At 45.5% G+C, this 25,163-nt stretch overlaps 1 protein-coding gene across 1 annotated transcript in view; it reads right to left on the bottom strand.

Moving 5' to 3' along the window:
* The window catches only part of FBH1 (F-box DNA helicase 1), a 618,156-nt gene that overhangs the window by 65,908 nt on the left and 527,085 nt on the right, over nt 1–25,163 (bottom strand). The window contains exons 19-20 of the mRNA XM_086918941.1: nt 17,773–17,879; nt 8,218–8,349 (exon numbers count right to left, since the gene is read on the bottom strand). Of these exons, the coding sequence (XP_086775067.1) occupies nt 8,218–8,349; nt 17,773–17,879 (239 nt within the window). The remainder of the gene's footprint in view (nt 1–8,217; nt 8,350–17,772; nt 17,880–25,163) is intronic.

Here is a 25,163-nt window from a genome sequence, read left to right as displayed (position 1 = left end):
CTTGATGGGGAAGCTTACATCACTACAGCTGAGTTGAGTCCACTAAATATCGCCGCCGGGCCCCCGGGATGCCGGCAATCATGGCTGTGTAACATCTTTGCCTGAGGACTTGTTTGGATCCGGTAGCCACGAACTGTATGCTTGCTATTGTATTTGTAATGACGCTGGTATTGTTGCTAATAAAGGTCTTTAAAAAAAAAAAAACAATCAGCCCTCCACTGTCTTTCCAATGCCCCTTAAGCCCCCTCATGTCCTGACTCTGATCTAGTAGGTTTTAACACCTTTGCTGCGGCGGCTATTCCGCCGCAGCGCTAACGGTCGCGGGCGGGCACGCGGCTCACCTGCGTGGGTGACAGAACCGTTACGTCACAGCTCGCGGGTGAGCTGTGCTTGTGACGGAACGGTTCCGTCACGGCCCGCCCGCCTAATTAAACGCACCGCGCAGGCGCGAAATCAGTGCCGCGCAGGCGCGGCGAGCGGGCCGTGACGGAACCGTTCCGTCACAAGCACAGCCCATCCGAGGGGCGTGACGGAACGGTTCCGTCAATAGCGCCGAAAGGGTTAACAAGATGAATCAGTGCGACTGATGGGAAATCTGAAGTTCACACTCCCCCCACCCAAAATCTTATTGACCAGGCTAAGCCCCTGAACCTTGTTTACACAGTGTGTGCCATGTTGACTTTGCACTCTTTGTGATACAATACTTCACATGGGATATCCTACTCTTGGTTAGTGCCTCAGAGCCTGGAGTAAGTACATGCCTCCTTATGTATTTTCATAATTAGTGTTGCACACCTAAGTCATAGGTCACCCTTCGAACATGGATACCCACCAATAGCCGTTCATATATCTTTAGGTGTCCCTAATACACGTTCTGATGAGACCTCGAGACTGCAAAAGAGACTGAAACATTGTCGGCAATTAAACCGCACACAACCTCAAATTAGAGATCTAATTGAATGACTCATAATTTTATGCCTAAACAAATCAATATAGTGTACTTGTGTGATGCAATGTTTATTCCTCGTTAACTACCTGTTCACCTCCTCCTTTCTGCATTTTTTCCTTCTCACTGAGGACACATTGCTCTTTCTTTCTCAAGTTTCAATAATGCCTCTAGTGTAATACTTATGTTCGCTTTGCATAATAATACATTAACATCCTTGATTTGTGTATACCTTGTATGGCTGAATTATGTGTATATATGCATTTAGTGTATGCAGTAGCTTCACTGCCTAAATCGTTTTTTCTAAATGTGTTTCAGGTGAACCATTGTTTTTGAGTATACACAAGTTCCTATTGCGATATGGGTAACTCTTTTTTTTCTTCTTCATAACATTAATGTACAATTCAATTTTTCACCCCGATGAATGGCAAACATATTGAGCAGATATCACAAGTGACTTTTGTATACAAAGGCATCCTTCACAGTTTTCAAGCAGCCTCATGCCTTGCCGATTATGCATAGTTTGTTGAAAGGTAGCTATGTTACACTTGGTAAAAAAAGATGGATTTTTTGCCAAAAGGTACATTGAACTGAACATTGGCGCACTCCAGCAGGTAGAGGAGTTGGTTGTGGGCTAAGCAAATCGTGGTTAATGGTATTGGCATGTCCGACAATGATGTTCCATGGGACTCAGTTTAACGATTCCCAAGGCTGGTGTATTACATCCCCAGTGACACAGAAAGCATATTGAGTGGCAAGGCCTGGTTGTAATGGAAAGTAAAGTGGTGGCCCTGTTTGAGGTGCAAGAGATTGGATACTTATCTGAGAAGGCTGTTTTTGTGTTCTTTTGTGAATCTTCGTTAGTTGAGTTGAGTTTGCAGAAAGGCACATAAGCATTTTCTCTGCACAGAGCCTTGCACCTTTTCCCCATGTCTAACTGTTTAAAGTATGCTTTACAGATTCAAGATGTTGAGTTAGATTAGAAGAATTACATGTGGTATATGGTGAGACAAGCTTTTACAAAATATGCTAGGCTCCTGCTTCAGAAAACTTTGCAAATCATGAGTGTTCTGTATTCTACTGAGAGCTGCTGACGATAGGTCATCTGGTCTTTTCAAGATTGATGCACATCATTTATGCTTGATTTTCAATCCTTTCCCGTTTTTTCAGGCCCACTCTAAAAGGAAGCAGCAGCCCAGATCCAGGCTCTTGCACCATGAAACAACATCAGAGAAGAGCAGACTTGTTTGTTATAGTCATAAAATGCACACACTTCCACTAAAAACAAACATTGGCAAATCTAATCGGTCTCGGCACTGCGAAATTTATTGGCAATGTTAATGTCTTTCAGCCATGCTGTTTAACAGTACATATACTGTTCAGCTTGGCTAAAAGTAAATGAAATAAGTGCTATTATGAGTCTAGCGCTGGCCACGTCATAGCGCTTATTTATTTGACTGGAGGGGCAGGTCAAGGAACACAATACAGGTGGGCGGCTGCCTGAAATTATTGATGCCATATAAAGTCGTTAGGGGCCGTCCAATTGAGATGGAAAATATGCTGCATCATTGACAGCCCAGAGTCAGAGGGGACCTAAAAGTGCGTTTGAGTTTGAACGTGCTGCAGTCAACGTGAGCAAAAGGGTGTTGGGGAAAGGGGGTGGGGGGTGGCATATAGCTTCTTATGGTAGCGTTGGAAAATGTAAGTAATAATTTAAAATAACAATGTGAGCTTCACTATGTCTAGAGAATGTGCAGCAATGTACATTCACATTCTAAAACTGCCAGACTTAGGCCTCAGATGAATTGTGTCATGACGTGCGTTTGTTGAGTCGTGGCAAAATTAAAATATGAATTCTCAATGTCATATTAATGAAAGTGCTGGGATTCGAAACAGTTAAGTGTTGCTGCACTACTGACCATAGCATTCATCCATGCTCCATCAAAGCTGTCTTAAGCACCAGGTTCACACACATTGTGATATACCCGTAGTTTAAACGTTATTACCACACAAATAAATCCATACTCGCCGAGCCCTGGCAAGAACAGACAAACCTTTGTCCCCCGTCAGCGGTAGTAGCATTCATTCCATATGCCATCACCAGAGGTAGCAGCAAGAACCTTGTTGGCCAGGCAGGAAGCGGGGGTGGGTGAGTTTTGGGGGTGGAGTGATTGTGGGAGGGAAGAGTGCTGCTAAACTGTACTGATGTGATATTATCACCAATCCTCTCTGTTGGCTAGTGTAACCAGAAGCTAAATCGATTGTAATATTTGAGGAATTTTCAGTGGCAGCACACTGTCAGATTGTAAATACCAAATAAGACTGCCCCAACTTCCTACTATCAAAAATCCATTGTGGCCCTATCAGTTCAAAGACGGCCGCTGACCTCACACGACACTCAGGGCAATGGTGGGAGCGGCGGGCACTGAAAGGTTAAGTTTACTACTCTAAATCTAGTCCTAGAATATTTGGGGAATGAGCAACTTTCCCCCAAATATTTCATGAGGCTTATTTACTATTCTAACTCCAGTCCTGGAACATTTTGGGGAAGTTATGAATTATAAAACTGGCATGGTGAGCAAAAGAGCGATGGATTAAACCCAGTTCTTTGTTAATGTCGGTATTAGTTTGATTGAAGGAAAAGCTTATGCAAATTTCTGTGACCAGTCTGTCCACGTGGCATTTCCCAGGGAGTGATTATGTGGGTGCCTGAACGCAAATCTTTGGCATTTTATGTTCTGCAGAGTGCTAACAGATCCAACTCTGCTGTCTCCCACATCTGGAACATTCTTTCAACCACTCTCGGATTTAAGTTCCCATTCGTGAAAGATGGTTGCTGGTCTGCGGAGTTTGCCTGAATCGACGTAGTCCACTCCAGTCAGGTGTATTGAAGTTAATGTTATCTTTCTTTGGATGGCCCATTTCAAGGTTTCCTGTGCAAGTTTTGATAGGATGAAGGTCATCTCTGTTTATTAAGGCAAAACGTTGCATCAATTTTTCCCATACTTCTAACTGGAATGCTTATAGAGCTAGGAAGACCATCTTTAGGTCCAGTATATTTATGTGTTGAGTTGCTTCCTCTGATTGCAAGACCTCTCTGATGTTCAGCCTCCCCATGTGTGCACCCCATCCTGTGTGCAAGGTGTCTGTGGTGATAGTCACAGTCGAAGTTGGTAGTGTAAAAGGTCTGTCCAATGTTACGTTATCTTTGTGCCTCTATGCCATTTCATCCTGCAATTTGTTCCTAACAACCACTAGGTCCTCCCAACACCCGCTGCTTCTAACCATTGACTCTGAACCCATTCCTGGATTGATCTCATGTGCATCCTTGCATATGGAATTAGTGAGATGCAAAAAATCATCATGGCAAGCATCTTCCCCACTGTCCTCCCTGTCTGAGACAGATGCTTGCGGTAGCAGGGAGTGTGCTGTTTTATCATTTGGATTTGCTTGTCACAGTAGAATGCTTTGGCTTCTGCTGTATTGGTTTTTGCTCCCTGGAAGGGTTTCTTCTTCTCCTCTGTTGTAGGTGATGATTTTTCTATGTTTACTGAGAAGCCTAGTCTGTGGAGTGTATCCATCACTGTTTTGATGCTGCTTCCACAACTGGAGAATGGGCTTGCCTTTGGCAGTTAGTCTGGGTAGGGGTACATACAAATGTGTTCCCTTTCTTCTCAGGTGTGCTGCTACTGCGGCTAAACATTTTGTTAACACCCTCGGTGCTGATTTAATTTCAAATAGCAGTACTTTGACTTGATGTCGGAAAGTGGGTTTCTGTTGCAGTAGCCCATCCCGTTTTGCCAGACTACTGATGCACTTTCACTTGATGTGCCCTGGGACCCTGCCAATCAGGTTCCCAGGGCCTTTATTCTTTGCCCAAAACTAACCCAATTGGCATCTCTGGCCACAGGTCAGCCCCTGGTAAAAGGTATTGTGCTCACTCCCCCACATGGGGTAAGCACACGAAGGGTGTAGTCACCCTAAGGTCAGTAGCCCATTGGCTACTAACCTCAAGACCCCTAAATACAGTTTTTAGGGGGCATCCCAGAACCAAGAAAGCAGATTTCTGCAACATAAGAAGAAAAGGACAGAAGAAGACGCCCAGCGGAGGAGACTGCAGAGAACAACAGCCCCAGCCCTACCGGCCTGTCTGCAGTTTCCAGAGATCCTGCTCCAAAAATTGACCTCCAGAACCCCTGAAAAGACGGATTGCCTTCAACAATGTACGATACAATTCGGATAGATGCACAGCTAATGTTTGTTAAATTGTTTGATGAGACGGTTTGGCTATGTGTTATGGTGCTCCCAAAGGTGACGTCGAGGGTCCAACGGCGTCTGAAAATATGATTAGATTATGGCATGCATATCGGAGGACCCCCTGTAGCAGAACTCACTCTAAAAGAAAAAGGCGGCGATGTGATATGCTATTATCAACTATTTCCAAAACTGGGACAGGAAGGAAAGTTAAAACCTGCGCTGCTTGATAGGACAAGAATAACTATCAGTGTCGATTCCCCGATGAAGGGCATGAATGAAATGCCCGAAACGCATTGGATACATTAAAATGACATTGCCTGAAGTGTATATGGTTAAAACTAATGCACAAATGAAACGAAATTGAAAACCATGAGTTAAATTTAAAGGAATAAAAAAAGACATTTATGTACCAGAAAAAACGGATTTGAACTCTTTTTCCAAAGGGAAAGACAACAATATGTGTGCCTTAAAAGGGATGAGACTAGAGATCCTCTAGCTTCACTTCTAATCATGCCTTCAACAAAGACCAGATCTCCTGTAATCAGCAGCTCTGTTCAGAGGAAACACCAAAGAAAGACTCAGAGCCTGCTGAGGCAAAAGAAACCAGACGCCTGGAACGACCAATGCACCCGTCGCCTACGGCCCGAGTTCGTGTGGCTCACCGGTCCCAATGAGGTCCCCCAGCGCTCCAGAGTCCGAGTCCACTGTGGGTTGACCCCTCCAGGCATCCCCGACGTCGCCTGCAGCCTCTGCACAGAGACCACCCAACCGCAAGTACTCAGCAGAGCACTGGAGTTGGCGATGCATCATTTATTCACAGCTCCTCTTTTGAAAGTTCACCCCACCATCTTGCTCTACTTTTCAGGAGGTGGCCCTGATGCTGCTGCTACATTGGCTCTTTTTCTTGCAGTGGCCAAGATGATCAAGTTTGTTGTAATGTTGCGTCATATGTAGCTGGGTTCTTAAAGAGTATTTGTATTTCTTTTGTACTCTTCGTGTTACAGGTTTGCAGGTCATCGGTTCCTTGAACATAGACCTTTCCTTGTCCAAAATACAGGGTAGCAGTGGTAGGTATTGGTACTTGGCTTGACAAGGAAGAAGATTTTCAAGCAGGAAACGTGTTTGTGTAATTTCCTCCGCTAGCTGTGTCCCATATTTGTCTACTGCTCTCTTCAACATGTTATACATGGCAATACCTTCCTAAGGTGAAGGCCTCGACGAATATGCTTCAACGCCTCCTTCCGCAGAGTTGGCGTTGAAGATCCTGCCACTGATCTTCCATGTCCTCAGCATCATGGAACAGTCCCTGAGCCTCAGTGTCCTCTTACTCATAGAACATTGTGTGTTGTTCTTCCTCCTGGGGGTCAGGGTGTTACTGATGGCCCATGATCAACCGTCCCCATATTTTTCTGGTTCTTTTCCTTCAACAATTTCTACATAATTCCCAAAGGGAGGTGCTGAAATCTTTCTTCTTCTGGAGTATCACTCCCATCTTGGCCACGAGTCACCTCTTTTTCTGCTCGACCTTGAGCACTCACTCTTTGGCGTCAAACCCACTAGACAGTCTTTTCTTCATGTTTCAGCTACTGGCTTCTTCATCCTCTCCTGCTCTCCGTTGTCTGCCCAAGCCGATGTGTTTTAGAGGAGCACCTGCCTGCGGTGTCCATGGTGTGGGAGTCATGGGGGTTCTTTCTTTTTTGACTTACCTATGGTTGACAAGAGGTTCGACGCTGAGGCAATTTTCAAGGGTTTCATGTCTGAAGGCCTTAGATCAGTTAACCCATTTTTTTATGCGTTACCTGTCATCACTTTTCTTTGTGTTTTGTCTGCACCTGTTCCGGATCGACATGGATGGTCTCTACCTTAAAATCGAAGTCTGTTCCTTCGGCTCCTTCTGTGAAGTAATCATTTTCCACACACGAGGACACTCAGTGATGAAATGTTCTTCTGGGCCTGCCTGTGCTTATCTCTGACTCGATGCAAAAAGAACAAGTGATGGACATAATGCAGAACAAGGTCATACATTCACCCCAGTACAGAGATCTGGGCCTAAATCCATCGTATTTCTGCTCACCATGCCATTCCAGTTTGGACCCAGCCATATGCAAATCACTCTTGACCTTACGCCCAATGGGAACAATCCAGCCTGAACTCTCAGGCCAGGTCCTCCCTGGACTGGAAACAAGCATCCTAGGGCAGGTTTCGGGCTTTCAGCCCTCATCAGCTAGCATAGCTTGACTCCAGTGGTATGGAGAGCACATGACCCCAGTCTGTGCATGCCCGTCTCTCTGACTCGAAGCATCTTCGGCTTGAATTCAGTGCATGCATCACAGCCCTCTGTGTTGTGGTCCCTCAGCAAACAAAGGCTGCAAACTTGGTGGTTTTCTCGATGAGCAAACTAGTGGTGACACAAAAACCAAAGAGCATATTCTCCACAGCCCCCAGCAAAGAAGGCCCATTGGTTGCTCATTCTCTGACCTCTGTCAGTTGCCCTCGTACCCCACCTACTTCTTCGGTATTTTCTTGGTGGATACCTGGGTTGTTTATCCTCTTCCTCCATGCTCTATAACGTTAATTGTACATTGAAAGTTTGGAAAAATATTCAATGATCCATCGCTTTTCCTCTCTCTTCTGTCGACATTCAGAGAGCCTTCAGCCGCAGCTTCGAGAGACAAAGCACCAAACTCCTCCTCTACAGGACACTCAAAGCATTCTCTCTTATATCCTTCTAAAACACATTGCAATACAAGATGAAACACGTCTACCCACTTTAAATGAACACAATATATCGTTTACAGCTCCTGACAAAATGCACAAGACAAGTTAATATTCCCAGAAAAAAGTTAATACATATCAGCGGAAAAAAGAACAGGGAAGCATGGAAAGGTCAAATTAATAGTAAGCATGCTGAAAAGAAGGTGATCAGAAATTATTTATTTTCAGGGTTCACATTAACCTATATTGGATTTTACTTTCAGCTGATCAGATTAACATATAAAGTAAGAAAAACTTACACAGGTCATAGGCCATTTCCTAAGTGTTAAAACTGTGTTGGCTTGTAGAGTGTTTGTACATTTTGACACCGAACACTCTGGTGTTCTTTCTTTCAATACATCTGTGGTCAGCTCTGCTCGTAGGAAGTATTCCTGAATAGAAGAACAAGGTATAAAATTACTGGAAGGGGAGAGGAGCGAGCAACATCCACCAATATCTCACCAGTATTTTTGCCAACATATACTGCAAAATTTTTGCCCAAGGAAAGTGGCCATTTAATAAACATTTGCTAAGTGCCTGAGTCAGAAATTGCTCTCATCTTTTGTGATTTGATAACATAAGTGATGCACCAAATTATGCACATATAAGAAAGGATTTAAAAAGCACTACTTATAAACTGAAGCATTTTACCAACAACTGATATGAATACGAAGGTAAACAAAGATGTATTAAAGAACAAGTTACTTACCTTCGTAACCCCCTATCTGGTAGAGAGACAATCTAGCAGATTCCCAACCTTCGAATTTATCCCCGGGCATCAAACTGGATCTAGATTTTTTTTTGTGAGCAGTACACCCCTCTGCGCCAGTAGGTGGCGTCATCCGGATCAGAGTGGCATCGTCATACCCACGGGAAGTGACATGCGCGGTGCCTTTGTAGGAGCCATGCCAGCATGCTGATGTCAGTAACTTTTTGCAACTTTCCATGGCGGAAAAGCAGAGCCATGAAGCACACTGACACTAAGGCCCTGAAAGGGGTAGAGCCCTGATCCTAGAAATCTGTTTACAGAGCAGGGAGGATGGTTGCGTTGGTAAGGCATCTGTGGCTTGATCGAATCTCTATTAAATCAACAAAAGAGTAATTCCGAGTTGCTTTATTGAACAAGGCAAAAGGAATAACACTTGTTTTTTAGAAGAACCCTCACTCACCAACCTGGTTGGTAACATGCTTCATCATGGGGTTTCCACCCCAGCGGCTGAATGCCTCTTGGGTGTGCTACAACATCAGATTACAGTGGAGCGGGTTTATTTCGAAGTGCAAGGAGAGTGAACGAATGAATGATAACATTGCCTTTACTAATCCTAAAAATTTCATACTGGAATAGGAAGGCAAGATTAAAATGAAAACTGATGTCTTCTCTGGTTAGATTGACCAATGGCATTCACAAGTGATAGAAGTGATAGTGGTCAATCTATATGTTTCAGCTTCAACATGCCAATTTGCGAGGCTTTCTTCAGGACCAGTGCTTGCACGGTGGTATGCACACGCTAAGGTGCACCTTTCCTTGTGGCAGTTTTTACCACAAACTCACGCAGCTTTAGCTCTGGTGGAATGAGCATGCAATCCCTCAGAAGGCAGCTTTCTAGCCAATGCGTAGCAGATTTTGATACAGAGCAGGGCACAACAACTCTCTTTTTGGGTCCACCACAGGGAAGTTGCTCCTCTTCCTTAGAGGGATGTGGCGGAGTGTAAAAAGTAGGCAGAGTGATGGGACTGGCCTACATGAAAGGGAGTAACGACTTTTGGCAGAAACAAAGCTCTGGTGCGTAGAACCAGCTTGTCTGGGTAGAAGTTCAGGTATGGAGGCTTGGGTGACAAAGGATGAAGCTCACTGACCCTCCGGGCAGATGTTATTGCCACCTAGAAAGCCTTCTTGGTGGGAAGGAAGCTGAAAGGACCGTTGTGCAAGGGCTTTAAGGGAGCGGCATCAGGAACTTCTGGACAAGGTAAGATTAAGTTCCCCCTGAGGAACGATAAAGGGAGAAGATGGAAACATATGTTGTAAACTTTTCAGGAACCTATGTACAATATGGGATGGCTGGTCAGGCAACCGCAGAGAGGCTGAAATAGCCGAAAGATAACCCTTTAAGGTGCCTGGAGAAGAGCCCTACTGGACGAGGTAAAGAATAAAAAACGAACCTGAGAAAGAGGAGCCAAAAGGGGGTCAACCTGCTTTTCTGCTCACCATGCCACAAACCTGCCATAACGGCAGGCATATACCGTTTTGGTGGAGGGATGCCTGGCTGCAACAATAACAACGCAAACTTCGGGCAGAAGGTCGAAGGCTGTCGTCTGTCGTCGCTCAATCTCCTCGCAAGAAGGTGGAGTGTTTACCGGTGTAGGTGGAGAGCCCTCCTGAGCTGCTGTGACAGAAGATTATCCCGAAGGGGCAGTTTGATCGGAGGACCGATGGCCATGCTCAAGAGATCGGGATACCAAATTCTCCGAGCCCAGTCTGGATCCCGGTAATTGCTGATCTCTGGACAGGAGTTGTATGGGAGGAAAGGCGTACATGAGGCCTGAGCTCCACTCGAGACTAAACGCGTCTCTAATCAAGAGTCGCCTTTGAAACTGCAATGTGCAAACTTGTTGACAATTGCGGTGGCAACAGATCTAACCAAGACTCTCCCCACTGCTGAAAGAGACCTTGCACCACCTCCAGATGTAGACACCTTTCGTGATCCACTAGGCTGAGTTAATCTACCCTGGCATTCAGACAGCCTGTCAGGTGTTAAACCACCACAGAAATGCCTTGTTGTTCCAGCCACCAGCCATGTCCAGAGACACAGGACATCTTGACAAAGGGTCCACGACCCTACCTCACCTGGTTTGTTGCAGTATCACATGGTGGTGGTGTTGTTCGTGAACACCTGCACTAGCCTCCCCTTGATGGAAGACAAAAAGGTTTTCAATGCCAGCAGGATCACCCTGAAGATTGATGTGGAGACCGACTTCATCCTCTCCCAGATGGCTGCCAGTGATGCATCGGTCACTACTGTCAGATCTGGTTAGGGAACGGAGAGGGATCTGCCGCTGACAACTGCGGTTGATTAACCACCACTGCAGATCTTGTGCAGTTCCCTTGGAGATCGGGAACTTGTCAGAAAGATTTCCCTGATGATGTTCCACTGAACTTCAGGTTCCACTGCAGAGCCCTCATATGCCAGTAGGCATGTTTCACAAGCAGGATGCAGGCGGCCATGAGGCCTAGCCGCCTCAGAGTCAGTCTCACCAAAATCTAGGATAGAAGTTGATACATTGATATCATAGCATAAATATCCTGGACTCACCGTTACGGAGGATAGGCGCAAAACTGCACTGTCTCTAGCACAGCTCCAATGAAAGGGTGCATCTGAGAGTCAGGTGTGACTTTGGCATGTTGATAGTGAGCCCCAACGAATGCAGGAGGTCCATCGTAGTCTGGAGATGAGAGACAACTGCCTGAAGGAAGCCTGCCCTCAACAGCCAGTTGTCGAAATAGGGGAAGAGTGGCCTGTTGTGAAGAGCGAGACTAAGGAGGCGAGTCTGGAGGGGGCCACGGTGCAAGGCCGGTCTCCCGATAGCGGGCCCAGGGATCTGAAGCACGCCTGAGTGTGACGGCAGGAAAGTGGGGTCACCGTGTTGACTGCAGTTGGGCTCAGCTGCACAATGCGATGTCCGCTCTATATATCTGCAGTTTGCTCTTGGTGGTGGAGGCCTGTTCCGTTGAAAGCACACCGATGGGTGGTGCCCTGTCCTGGGTTTGCACTTTGTGTGTCACAGAGGTGAAGGGGCGAGCGCAATATCTGGTGTATTCCACTGGGCTGTATAGCAGCGGGCCCCCAGGTTGCTCTTATGGGGCCCGTGTGGACATGCACGGGTCGGAGGGCTGGTGAGCTGGCGGTGTCCCAGAACTCCTGTTTGGTCCCTCAGGACTACCTGTGGTATGGATGGCCCTCACCTCCATGACTGGCGGTACCTTGGGCCCTCCCAGCCCCACATAGGCCGCGGCGGCTGTCTGCTGGGGCGCAATAACCGTAAGTGGTGAAGTGCGAGAACGGGGGCTCCAAGGTGAACTGCACCCCCTCTGCATCATCCACGCCACCGCAGACCCTGCTGGAGTTGGGAGTGGTCCCAAGTGGACTGAGGTGGCCCCTCATTCTGTGGCTGGACTGGAGCCTACGCAAGGCCTGAATGTGGACTGGAAGTGAGACATTGTGAACTCTGAGGTGGTGGCGTCCGGCACTGTCAAGGGGCTCAATTGTGAGGCAGCAGAGATTCGGCTACATATACTGGAGTGTGTTCGGATGCCCCAGGACTGAGGGACGCAAGATTGGATATAGGTTGCTGCCCCTGCCTGGGACTACATTCCCTGTCTGCCTGTCTTTATTGGCTGGGGGGGGGCTTCCTGTCCCATCCTCATGGGGAAAGGGAATCGAATGGGCTACGTCTATGTCGGTGTTATTCAGTTCACATCTAATCGCGAACTTGGATGTGTAACTCCCGACAACTATTTTGTGGAGAATCGCCCAGGCCTCATCCGGGACCGTTGGCAGCACCTGCGCAACCGTATACCACCTAGCATGGGAATAGCAGCCCAAAAGGCATGTGGTGTTCACGGACTGTAGTGCCAGGTTGGTAGAAGAAAACATATTTTTGCCTGAATTCCCGATCCGGTGGCGTGGTTGGAAATGCGTCAAGATTTCCATGAGTAGTGGAGGCTTGGACCGCAAAGCTCTCTAGGGTTGGCTGATGTGTAAGAAAGCTGGGATACCCGGGGCGAGGCGCTGGCAGCAGGAAACAATCCTGTTCACATGAGCCCCTGTGTTGAGCTTGGACCAAGTCCTAAGCAGGACGTCAGTAAGAGCTTCATTAAACGGGAGAAGTGGTTCAGAAGGGGTACTGCTGGTTGAAGCACTTCTGTCAAGACAATCGTCTTGACTGTCACTGAGGGCAAGCCAAGGCCTAAGACATCTGCTGCACTCCTCACCACAATTGCAAATGATGCTCCCTCCTCCAAAGCCACGGTAGCGGGAGAAAGCATGCCAGTTTCTGGAGAGGTATCCAGCTCACTGGCGTCTGCCCTACCCTCAAAACAGTTCATGTGGGGTCCTAAATAAGGCTCCCTGTTTTCAATTTGTACTGATTTTTACAGATAACTACAGATGGAAACTAATTTACTTTCCTCTCTGTATTTATTTTTAAAGGCGGATAAAAAAAGTAACTAGGGTTACTTTTTGAGTGAATCTAAACGCGTTCAGTCATGACTGCAAAGCCAATAGCTGTGCGGATTCACATGTATGGGGGCTAAAAAATGCATTTTAGTAAACAGGATGATACAGCAGTAAATATGCCCAAGACAGACACTAAATTTATCATCTGTGGATTTTCATATCATTGAAACAAGGCATCCAAGCATGTGAGGGCATTAATCAGTGAAATAAATGTTGAAAAATATTAGTTTCATCTTTATTTTGCACACAAACCGCAAAATAAATATGGATAAATACAGACAGAAATGCTAAAAAAAAAACAAGTACCATAAAATCTGGAGCCCTAGTCATAATGCTGGTATTCTTCAGAGTCCAGCAATCCCTCCCATCCTCCCCAAGTCCTAGCCCATAAGAATAGGGCTCATGCTTCAACCTGGAAAGCATGGATCCAGTCGGCGCCAGAGCTGGTGTTCGATGACCCCCATCTGACTCCGTTTCGGATTAGGGGATCAGAATGCAGTGTTGGCACCGGGATTGGCGTTGGGGAAGGTCGACATGGCACCATAACGCGTCATTAATTAGAATAGATACTAATATGGTGAGACCACTGAGAATAAGAGCATTACTTATCTGAAGGATGTCCTTGCATGATCCTTAAAAGATGGCTAATAGTGTGAGGACCTGCATAATGCAATTCTTTCCAACGGTTTGTGCTGTGTGTATGGGAAGTATAAGGGGAGGGGGGGAATTTAAAATGTGTCTCCAAAGAGAATTATACATCATATTCTGAACTGTAATGTGTATTATAATTTTTACTGATTCAAGGCAAGGAAGCAGTTCCTTGCCTTGACTCAATAAAAATTATAATGCCACTAAAACATTGGAATCGTCCTATGTTTTTTCCAAATAGTTTTAATAGGACATATTTATATACATAGTGTAACCTGGTAATAGCAGTTGAACTAGCACAGTGATACAGTGGTATCATTGTTCAGTGTTACATTATGTGCAACACTTCATATCACTAGGAGAAACATATATCAGTTAGGTAAAATAGTCTTACAAACATTTAACTAAAGATTAGTCTCAAATTGCTTTGTCTGGGAAGGTTGTACAGCATAGAATAGTAAAAGTATAAATGGCTGGCAGGAATACATAACCAACAGGTAAAAACTGAAAAGAATGAAAGATTTAATCTGTGAAAAAGCATCTGTGGCGGCCAGGTCTAGGTCTGTGATGCTAAAAAAATAAAAGGGATTGACTCTGTGAGGAGTACTTTAACAACGTGCATACATGTGTAAGGGAAACAGAGAAGTGCAACTCCCTTGTAGTAGCAAAATGAGGGCTTCAAGGGAAGAGAAAGTATTTCAGATTCACGGGGTGAGGGGGATGAGTGGGGTTTGTTCAAGGTGGTTGGACATCCTCGGAAATGGCCCAGTAAAGGTACAATTAAGTTCATCATAGAGTGTACACGGTTGAGATTCATGAAAATTATGTACTGTATGAGCAGGATTTGTTCTACAGATAGGACGTACGAGCATGGTTTGTTCCTATGTGCCCAACACAACTAATCTTTATATACATAACTTTGAAACAGAAATAATTTCATAAAGAAAACCCTTTTTGCTTGCCCATTGAAATATGGTGGTGCTAAACTGATAATGTTCTTGGAATTTGGGAGGGTACCGAAACAGGAGTTAAGAATTAAATGAAAAAGACTTGCATCACCATTTTTACAATGACAATGACTAAAGTGAAACTAACGTTTCCAGGCTTAGAGTTAATACCAAAGGATGGTAAGATCCATACACAAATACTCTAACCTACAGATAAGAGCAGACTTTCAAATTATAAAAGTCATTACCTAAAATCATTATGTGAAAATCTATCAGTGGATTAATTCCTACACATCAAGAGAAATTGTTTAGATATAACTTTATATAATAAAGAAGCTGAAGTACTCCCTTAAAACCTCTTTTCCACATATGTTGAACAAAAGATTAAAGAAGAGAGCAAGAAACAAAAACAGATTGTAAAGTTTGGATGGTTAAGCGGCCCCATCAGAGTTCCGAAGCCTGCCGCAGCTGCGTCGACCGTGCACTTTTCCGGCTCAACATCCTCACACATAAACATGGAGAATGCGGCTCATGTTTAACACAAATGTGTTTCACTGTGTGAGTGGCTTGTTATTTCCTGGCGGGCACCGGCCCTCGCAAGCTGGTATATTTTATTAATTTGCAGACCAGAATCTGGGATCCTTAAATCTTAATAGAAGAGGATTCCATTCCTCATTTTATCTTGGGAGGAAGTCTTTTAACTTAGTGTATTACTTAATGTTTTCTCAATGCAAAATGGTGGAAATTAAGCTGCTTAGTGAGACTGAGAAAGTGCCATCTTTAACTGGGTGTGCCTTGGGCTCCTGCCAACCAGGTACCCAGGGCCTGTGTTCCTTCCCTAAAACAGTGTTGAACCTAAAACCCAATTGGCATCTCTGGCCATCTGTCAGCCCCTAGTAAATGGCACCCTAGGTACCCAGGGCACGGTGATCAGAGAAGACCCCTAAGGGCTGCAGCACTTATTGTGCCACCATTAGGAGCCCTGCACTCGGACACCCACACACTGCCTTTGCAGGCTGAGTGTCTAAGTACAGAACTAAACAAAGAGTCGACATGGCACACATCCCTGTGTGCAAGGCCCACAAAGACCCACTGCCCTGGCATACCTCAGTCACCCCTCTAGCTGGGTGCCCTATGCCAGTGGTATGGGCACATATGCACAAGCCCTGTGCCCCTACAGTACTCAAGGCCATTACTGGGCACTGTAAGTGCAGTGATGCCATTAAGAGTATATAGTGCTGGGAGGTAGACATTACGAACTCCACAGCACCACGATGGCCCCACTGAAGACTGAGAAGTTTGGTATCAGTGGGAGGTTTAATGTAAAATGCACCAGATGGCATCTTAGAGATGCCCCCTGAAACCTAATCTACAATCCATGTCTGAACTGAGAGGCTGCCCCACAGCAGACATGTTGCTGACCCGTGGGTGGTGAGCCCCCCGCTCTCCTGGGCCTGCAACAATGCACATCCTGGGCGAGGTGCTAGGTCTCTTTCCCCAGGATGGGCAGGGGGAAGCTTCAAAGGCCTGCCGCCTCGAGGTCTGGATTGAGACCTCAAGGAACACAGTTGCTGAGAAAGCGCTTTTGGAGAAGGACTGCGAGTGCTGGGAATACATTGAATTCAAGAATAAGGAAGCATTTACAAGGAAATAACGCGGATGGTCATATTTCACAAACCACCTCGCCGGTTGGCGGCAGACACAAGATAAAATCGCCTGCCTACAGAAAACGATGGATCCCTTTGGTTCCCTGCACTCTGACAACAAGTCCCACAAGCCTTCTCCACCCCATAAAAAGAGCCTGACAGAAAGAATAAAAGCCCTGATGAGAGCCCAGGGACGTTTGTCCTGGTCTCGAAACGCGTCTGCAGCTTTGGAGGAATACAGCATTAACAAACAATACTAGGATTAGCCAGTCAAGACATTATCAATTTCGAGTCATTCAGTTGACCATATTCCCCAATATTTCGATTTGTTTCATTCATTGATTCTATATGTATATGATATTGGTGTTTTGTTATGAATTAATTTCTTTGTAGGATGTTTGATGTTTTATATATTATTTTGACATTGTTTGTTTCTATGTGTATCAAACCAATTGTACAGTGATGTAAATATTGAATGCACAGTCCGTTTAATTTCTGCCTATTAATGTTAAAAAAGATACTTTAAAAGTCAAAATAATTGGCGTTGAATAAGCATGCCTGGTTGGAATGTAATAAATATTTTTCTAACCTAAAAACGTTTTTTCGTTTAAGTAAGTGTGGTTTAGGCAATTTGTGTGCTTTGTACTTAAAAAGGGTCTAGCCTTTACCACGTTTTCATAGACCTATCTCCTTTGGGTTCCATAAAAAAAGCAAAGCACACGCGAAGCGGCATTTTCGTTGCTATGTCAACAAATGGCGTGGGACTGCTGTCTGCTATGGACAAATTGCAAGAGCAGCTATATTTATCAATGCAGGCGCGTGCATGCACAGCCCTGAGCAGAATCTATTACAAAAGGTTCTCGCAATAGTGAGAGCAGGGCATGCGCAGCTTTCGCCAGGCGGGACCTAAAAATCACCAGTCTCCACAAGGCCATCTGTGGGTTTGACTGGAAACTGACAAAAAATATGAAATGTTGAATTGTGAGTCTTACTGAGCTACATTTGAAGGGGAGTTTTCATTTAAAGCCTGTCAGACAGTTTGTCTGAAGATAAGACATACCAGGAGTGAGTGCTAGGATGAAGACACAGGAGAGGTGATAATGCGTATGTGAAAATGCCTTAAAGAGAAAAGTCTGATCAGCTAATTAAAACATGTGTACATTAAAGGTATCCACTGAAAATATATGTGGCATTCAGCCCCACAATAAAATTAACATTTTTACTATAGGATTTAAAATGTTTTAAATTGTCAGTAGCAAGTCCATGTCAATTTAGTAATGTCTACAAAAATTGGAAAAACATAATGCAATAAAAGTGCAAGTATTTATTTTTTATCTTACCCCTGCAAAGGTGAGAAGGTTTTCTAAGGACTTTGTCATAATTAGGTGTTTTTTTGCACGAGTCACTGCTACATAGAGCAAATTCCATTCATCTTCTGGTACAGATTCTAAACAAATACATTAAAAACAAAAGAAAGTGAAAAATCAATATATAGGTAGTGATCTGATCCAAAACAAAACTTTGGAATATTTACAGAGAGGACTCTCCACCAAATGTGCATTGGTTAAAAAAGCCCAGATGCATCAAGTCCTCTTAGAACAGTAAATAAGCAGCTTGTGAATATGGCTGGAATTAGCACACACACAACCACTGATGGGACATCCACAATGATTGTATGTACTACTAATTTGTTCCTTTCAAATGAAAAAAGATTAATTGAAACACACCGATAATGGGAACTCATAAGTCGATTCAACTGAACAGCTAATAGGGGTGTACAAGCATGACAACATATACTATCACTATAATCTGTTACAGCCATAGGTCTCCAAACACTTAAAGAAGAGCAGGTTACTTACCTTCAGTAACACTCTCTCTGGTGGATACTCTATCCAACCACAGACTTCTCACATTTAGAATATCCCCAGCTGCCAGATTGGATCCAGGTGGTATTGCCCGTCTCCTTAATGCCTTTGTTCCACCCCAGAAGTGAAGAACGGAGCCACATATAAGCACCAACTTTGCGCACAGTCATATTTTTTCATCGTTCTGTCTGTGCCATCAGGAATGGGGTTTAAAAACAAATCAGAGTACCAGAGTGCATATCTCTAGTTTGTGACTTTTTTCAGATGGGTATGGGTACCATTCCACAAAATTGGAGGTGGGATGGTACTGGGGAATTTGCAGTTAGATAAGGTATCCACCAGAAAGAATGTTATCAAAGGTAAAAAACGTGTTCTTCTGATGGATATTTCTATCCGCAGATTCTATGACGGGACCAGAGGTGAGGATTACACAGTACTTTCATCACTTTATTAACCAGCCATTTAGAGAAACAGCCAAAAGACTTAATTTACCACAACCCTTGGGGAATATGTTCAACTTTGACAATGTCCAATCTGCTGAAACCAGGATGTCTCCACCATAGTCCCTCGTTGCTGTTGCCGCCTCCTCTTTCTTCTCTGCTCCAGCAGCCAAGTTAAGTTTCTCCGATCTTTTGGCCCATTTTTCATGGTTATCGTCTTTCTGTTCAGTACTTGACAGTATTTGGTATGTATTTATATGCTGTAGCTTGTTACATTAGTGCAAGGCCGCATATACACTTTTCGCTCTTCAGCAGCCGCTGTTATTCACACTAGAGCGATGCAGCACCTGGGACCATTACGACATGGACTGCTGACCACCAGAGGGAGCTGCGCCATCATGCGCCTTGTGCGTCTCACTAGCCTATGCCGGTGCGCAGTCAGTTTCAAGGAATATATCGCTGCAGGCCGGGTGCTCAGCTTCTGTGTTCTCTTCGTCCAATAGGCCTGGAGCATAACACCCCTAATAACGGTCTGGATTTCCTCAGCGCTTAGCGCATCAAGATACCAATTGTAAAAGGACACCAGCCAGGCAAATCTAATTACCCCATAGATTGCAAGGGGTGTGCGGTGTTCTGCAAGGCCCCCTGATATGTAATTGGCCCTCTGGGCTTCATTCTTGAGCTGGGATGTCCCCACCTTTTATAAAACCTCTAATACTAGCGAGGAATTCCAGCATTCCCACGCTTGCCTGCTTTTCTCTAGTTTTATTTGTCTGCCACAATGGGAACCCACTGAGTCATAATGAGTGACTTTGAGGAGACATAAGTGGAGGAGGATAACATGACTTACCTCCCCAGAGACCATTTTTGCAAGGTCATGTAAGCTTCCATTTCAAAATCGATTTTGTAGGTGGTGCCCCACGTGGAGAGAAGCAATTGCAGTATGCAGAGGTCTGCTTTAAACCCCTCCCTGGGAGGGAAGACTAACGGGGGCTAGGAACCCTGTTACCACCTGACAGGCCTGAACCACTCGCACCGCTCCATAAGCGCAAGAGAGATCCTGTGCCAAGCGTTGACCTTGTTGCATTTGCCAAGCTGGATTTGGCCTTTCTGGATCACCCTCAGTCAATGCCATTGAACCCCGACCAGAACCCAGCCCTTCCAGGCTTCTACCCTCTTTTCTCTCTCACCCCCTTTCAGATTCTACCTCTGCTCCGATGAGGAGTCTGAGTTGGGTCTCGCTCATGGCATCCCTCGCCAGGTGACGCCCCCTAGGTTCCCTCTGATATGTTTGACCCAGAGTTTAATGAATCCGTTGCAGGGCTTCTGTTTGGAAACAGAACTATGCCTGAGATCACAGAACGTCTGCATGTAGGGACTGAGTCACCATACCACATCAGTACCTATTGGACTAAATTCTACTACCCCGTAGTGCTATACCTGCCCTCCAAATCTCCCAGTGTAACAGGCAAATAGGCAGCCCAGAACACAACACACTCACCCCCTTAGGGAACTATGGTAGCAGATCTTCACCTTGCGGTCTCTCACTCATGCATGTCCACAATCAACTAAAAGAGTACTTACAGAGTAAGATTAGAATATTTATTTAAACTATTGTGCTCTACCGTGACGGAACTGTGCAACAATTAGGAAACATATGCAACTAAGCAATATGATTAGCATTATTTATAAACTGTATTCAAAGAAAAGCCTAGTCATGTCAAATAATATATCTTCCGAAGCCTAGCCTCACTATACAAGCACAGTGATATATTATTGATCTCTGGTATTAGTACCAGACCCCATACCTGGGATTCGCAGTTAGTTGGTCTACATCTAAGATAGCATAGGGCCCACGTACACGTCCTGGGACATTTCCTCTGCACGTATTGTCTCCTCTTTTCAAAACGGCAAGTCTCGGTTTATATGAAAAAAGTGCTGTGTTCCAAAACAGCAGCTGAATTTCGTTATTATGTCTATATGTTAGTGACCAACCACACAGAAAAACAGGACTTGTTGTTTGACCTTGTACAACTGTGCAGACTGAGTCCCAGGAGGAAGCAGTAAATAATAAAACATGTGCAACATATTTCTAGAATAATATAGAATAGTGGCCTACAAAGTGGACACCTAGGCTAACATAGGGAAAAACTATAGTGGGCCCTATAGGGAACATATATCATATGCCTGCTCGTCCAAGTGGGCCCCTGCAGGCAAAGTCGTGACTTACATCACAGGACGGCTTTGAAAGCTACTGGACAAAGAGGTCTGCAATCACATGAGAGCTGAATCCCCACGACCATCCCTGGAGGACAAAGTAGCACTCACTCCTGGAATCGATGAGTGCCTGGCTACCTTCTTGCGAAAGTATATGCGTGACCCCAAGAAGAGAATTGATCGATCCTGGCGGGCTTACATGACAAGCTCTCAGATATTTCATGCCCCTTTACCCACATTCTCCATGTGGTGGAAGGTGCCAAGGTGTCTGCGACTCTGATTTCCCCCGAAGTCCTTTCCAGCTGAGCACAGCAGGCTGTTATCTTCCTGGGGAAAGCTAACTGCATCATCTCCACAGAGGCGTTGTTCGCTCCTCATTAAGATCGACCCTAATCTGAGGGACCTCGCCCCATGCGAGGCAGGCCACATTGCTCAAGGGGGGCTGTTTAGCAACCTGTTTATTATTGAGCTGAGTAAGTTTGTGCAAACCTTCAACTCAATGGACAAAGTCCAGGCGTCCATAAAGAGCATCTTTACGGCACGGGTTCTTACTGGGGGCTGGTTGATGCAGGAGGCATTCGGCAGGCCGCGCACAACCTCCAGCCTCCGGCAGAAGGTACAGCAATAGGAGAGGGCAATACCAGGATGCCCCCAAAATTCGGAAACATTTATCCCACCAGAGGTCACTACCATCACCTGGGCTCATGAGGCGGACACAGTGGTGGGGGTAATCAAAGAACCAATCAAGGTGTGCATTTATCTTTTACCTCTACAGCATCTGGGAGACAGCTGGATGGGACAAGCTCCAGAGTTTCTTATTTAATTCGGAGGACTTTACCTCAGATGTCTGGGTCCTTCAAACAGTACGTGACTTCCACTCAGAGTTCTACTACTCCCCCTTCCAAGAGACTACCCCTATCTCTTTGGTCTTTTCCACCACGCACTGGTAGATATAGAGGTAGGGGCGATACTGTGGACTGTTATGTGCCTGGGTTAGGCCCCAGTATTTATTTTACATTGACCTAATTTGCAAAATAACATTGCTGCTGTGATCTCTTGCACATATTTGCACGCTTGACAATGTTGGATTAGTTTGTCTGAAACTACTTCTGTTTACACATCTAGCTTTGCATATTACTATCACGATGCCTTGAACACCATGCACAAGGCCCCTTTACACACAATGTACAAATGCCATTCTATCTTCATCCACAGGGCGACCTACATATCCATAACATTGCTAATCTATGCGTACATCACAAGGATGCTTTCGATTATAAATAATGAACATCCTGTAAGAAAGTGGATCTGTATATACTGGACCAAAGTAAGGAACAGAGTGCACAGTCCCCAGTATGGCAGAGGCTAAAGTTAGATATAACCTTACTCTCCAAAGTGGTAGCTTGGTCGAGCAGTAAGGCAGTATCAGAGGACAGTGCAAAGCATTTATTGTACACACTCAGTCAGCAAATGGTCTCACACACTCAAGAACTGAACTCTAGGCCAATTGTTTTGTACATAAAAATATATAGTTATTTTATTTTAGAACCACAGTAGGTATCGTAAATACTTTCTTAGAATGAGATGTTGCAATTGAATAGCAATAGACTTTTAAATACAATTGTTGCAATAGGCAACGCAAGTTAAACACAAAATAACATTGAGCTCAATGGGAAGCTTTAAGTTAATGCAATAAAATCACTTTACAAATGTTTTTCTTACTAAGGGCTGGATTCTGGATTCAGCCCTGGTGCACTTCCTGTAAACCGTTGAAAGCAATCGTTTTTGTTACACAGGGGATTTTTAAGGAATATTTGTTAGTTTTAAAAATCTACACTTAGAAGAAATTCTGGCACAAACCAGACAATGTATTCCTACGAAGGAAAATTGGGTGAACAGTAAATCACGGTTATAATTACTTTGAGGGTCAGTGCTGGGCACAAACATCCAGCACTAGGGTCTCTCCTGATAGCAGAGGAGTAATTCAGTTTTTGTTGTTCGGGCGATTTTTAAGTAATATTTCAAAGTTGCAAAACTTGATACTTAGAAGAAATTCTGAGTGAAACCCAGCCAATGTTACCCTTTGGAGAAAATCAACTTATCGGTTAAGGTTCTGGGGGTAGATTCCGGGGTCTCCCAGGGTCAGGTAAGTACAGTCGTTACACCTTCAGCGGCACAGGGGTAGCAGAGTGCAGAGTGGGTAGGACCAATGTTATCCTATGGAGAATAGGGGGCCTTTGGTTGGTGGCTGCTAGCAGGCAGACCACGCGGCTGTAGGAGCTGACCTCCTGGTCACTTACACAGGGCAAGTGGGGAAGTAAAATAGGATAGTTGCTGCACTTCTAGTGGCAGTTGGGCGGCTGCGTGCAGGGTGCTTTCGGGCCATAGGGTGTCCAATCTGTTTCACTGGGAAAGCTAGAAGTTGAACAAAGGCTGCAGGCTCGGGACGGAGATTCTTCAGGTGCGACCACCACTTCGAGAGGTAAGTTGGGAAGCTGGAGGTTAGGTAGCTACCCAAGAGTTGGGCACAAGGGACTGTGGGGCGCCGGTTGCAGGGGTGTCTTTGGGTGTCGGGAAATCTTACCCTCAGCTGGTCACAGTTGGAGGGGTCCCTTGTTGTGAGGCTGCAGGCGTCGTCAGGAGCGTCGAGGAGGGTCCTTGGATGCTGGATTCTGGGTTACAGTCGCCGGGGGGACGTCCTTGTGGTCTTTGTCCACTTAGGCACGGGCTGGGCTCGGCAGGTGCAGAGTGTGCTGGATTTGCAGTTCCTTGCTGGCACCCGGGGTTGTTGCTGTTTGAGCAGAACCACTGCTCGGGGGAGTCCTAGTCTTTAGATGAGCAAGGCAGTCAGGTCCTCCGATGTTTTCGAGGTTGCTGACCACAGGAGACGCTGGGTTTTAGCAGGAGCAGGTTCAAGGATCTACAGGCCGGTAGGGCTGGGGCCAAGTAAGTTGGTGTCGTCCTCTTGTTAGCAGTTGCACGGCAGGTCTTCTTTCTTCTTGTTCTTCTTCTTGTTGTTTCAAAATTGGGATCCGAGGAAGGAAGGTTCAGGGTGCCCCTAAATACAAAATTTAGGGGTGTTACAGATAGGGCAAGGGCAGGGACCTATGGGTCCCTGTCCCTGTCCTGGGGTGAGTACACCCTCTATCCTGCTACTCTCCAGTGGGAGGGGGGCAGGAGCCTAGCTCTGATTGGGTAGGGTTCCCCATCCTTAAGATGGTGGCAGCCTAGAGTTGTGCTTCACCTTGCCTCCCCCACCTGAGGGGTGGGGTTGGCAGAGGCTGGCACACCCCTTTCTCTCACTTAGGTTTTCCCGCCGTTTTTCCAGCTGATGGGACAGTGTGTCCTCTTCTTGTTGCCCTCACACACCCAGAAGGATGTCATGCTTCATCATTGGGCTTTGCCCCTCGTCGGGCCGGAGCTGCAATGCCCTACGGGTCCCCCGAAGGGTCTGTTTATCGGAGATCTTTTGTTGAAGCAGTATGGGTGTGTGAGGGCAACAAGAAGAGGACACACTGTTACCCACAGCTAGAGTAGCACATGACGAGAGTACCTCTTACTTCTATTTCTTCTTTTCTCTACTAAGGAACAGTGACTCCCTTTTGGTAAAAGTTAAATTTCGGGAGCACGAGTCACTGGACCTCTTAACTTGCTCCTAGAGTCCCCCCTCTCTTGATAAATAGGATTAGCTAGCATGGCTGATCAGCCGAGAGACCTACCCTTTACTCTCTGCTTCTAAACAGAAAAGATAGGTTTAAGCCTTTGATGATGATATAGTGTCTGATATCCTGAGGACACCAAGCCCCTTAGGAACAGATGGCCCAACCTCAACTAGTACCCCGCAAGGCGACTGGAACAACGTAGCCGCCCTAAAAAAACAACAGGTGAAAATAGCGATGCATGGAGCAATTATGACCGAATGCCTGCAGCCCAACACAGCTCCTAATGGTCTCATTGTGACGGTAGCACCACGAATATTCCTAAAGGACATAATATTCAGGAAGGACTGAAGCCAAATAGCTTGGCGATACAAACGCGATTGGCTCGTGCTTATAATTAGCACAGCCAAACGCCTATCAGAAGCCCTAATAATAAAAATAACCACTGCAGCGAATGCACCAAAAACTACCATTAGCATATCTGCGTGAAAGACACGCTTGGCCGAGATAAATACCAAAATTAATGACCACAAAGAATACCTCCTGCAGA

Source organism: Lissotriton vulgaris, chromosome 1_1, assembly GCF_964263255.1.
Source record: "Lissotriton vulgaris chromosome 1_1, aLisVul1.2, whole genome shotgun sequence".
Classification (NCBI taxonomy): domain Eukaryota; kingdom Metazoa; phylum Chordata; class Amphibia; order Caudata; family Salamandridae; genus Lissotriton; species Lissotriton vulgaris.
The sequence above is the reverse complement of the archived record's forward strand: the minus strand, read 5'-3'. Positions and strand labels throughout refer to the sequence as shown.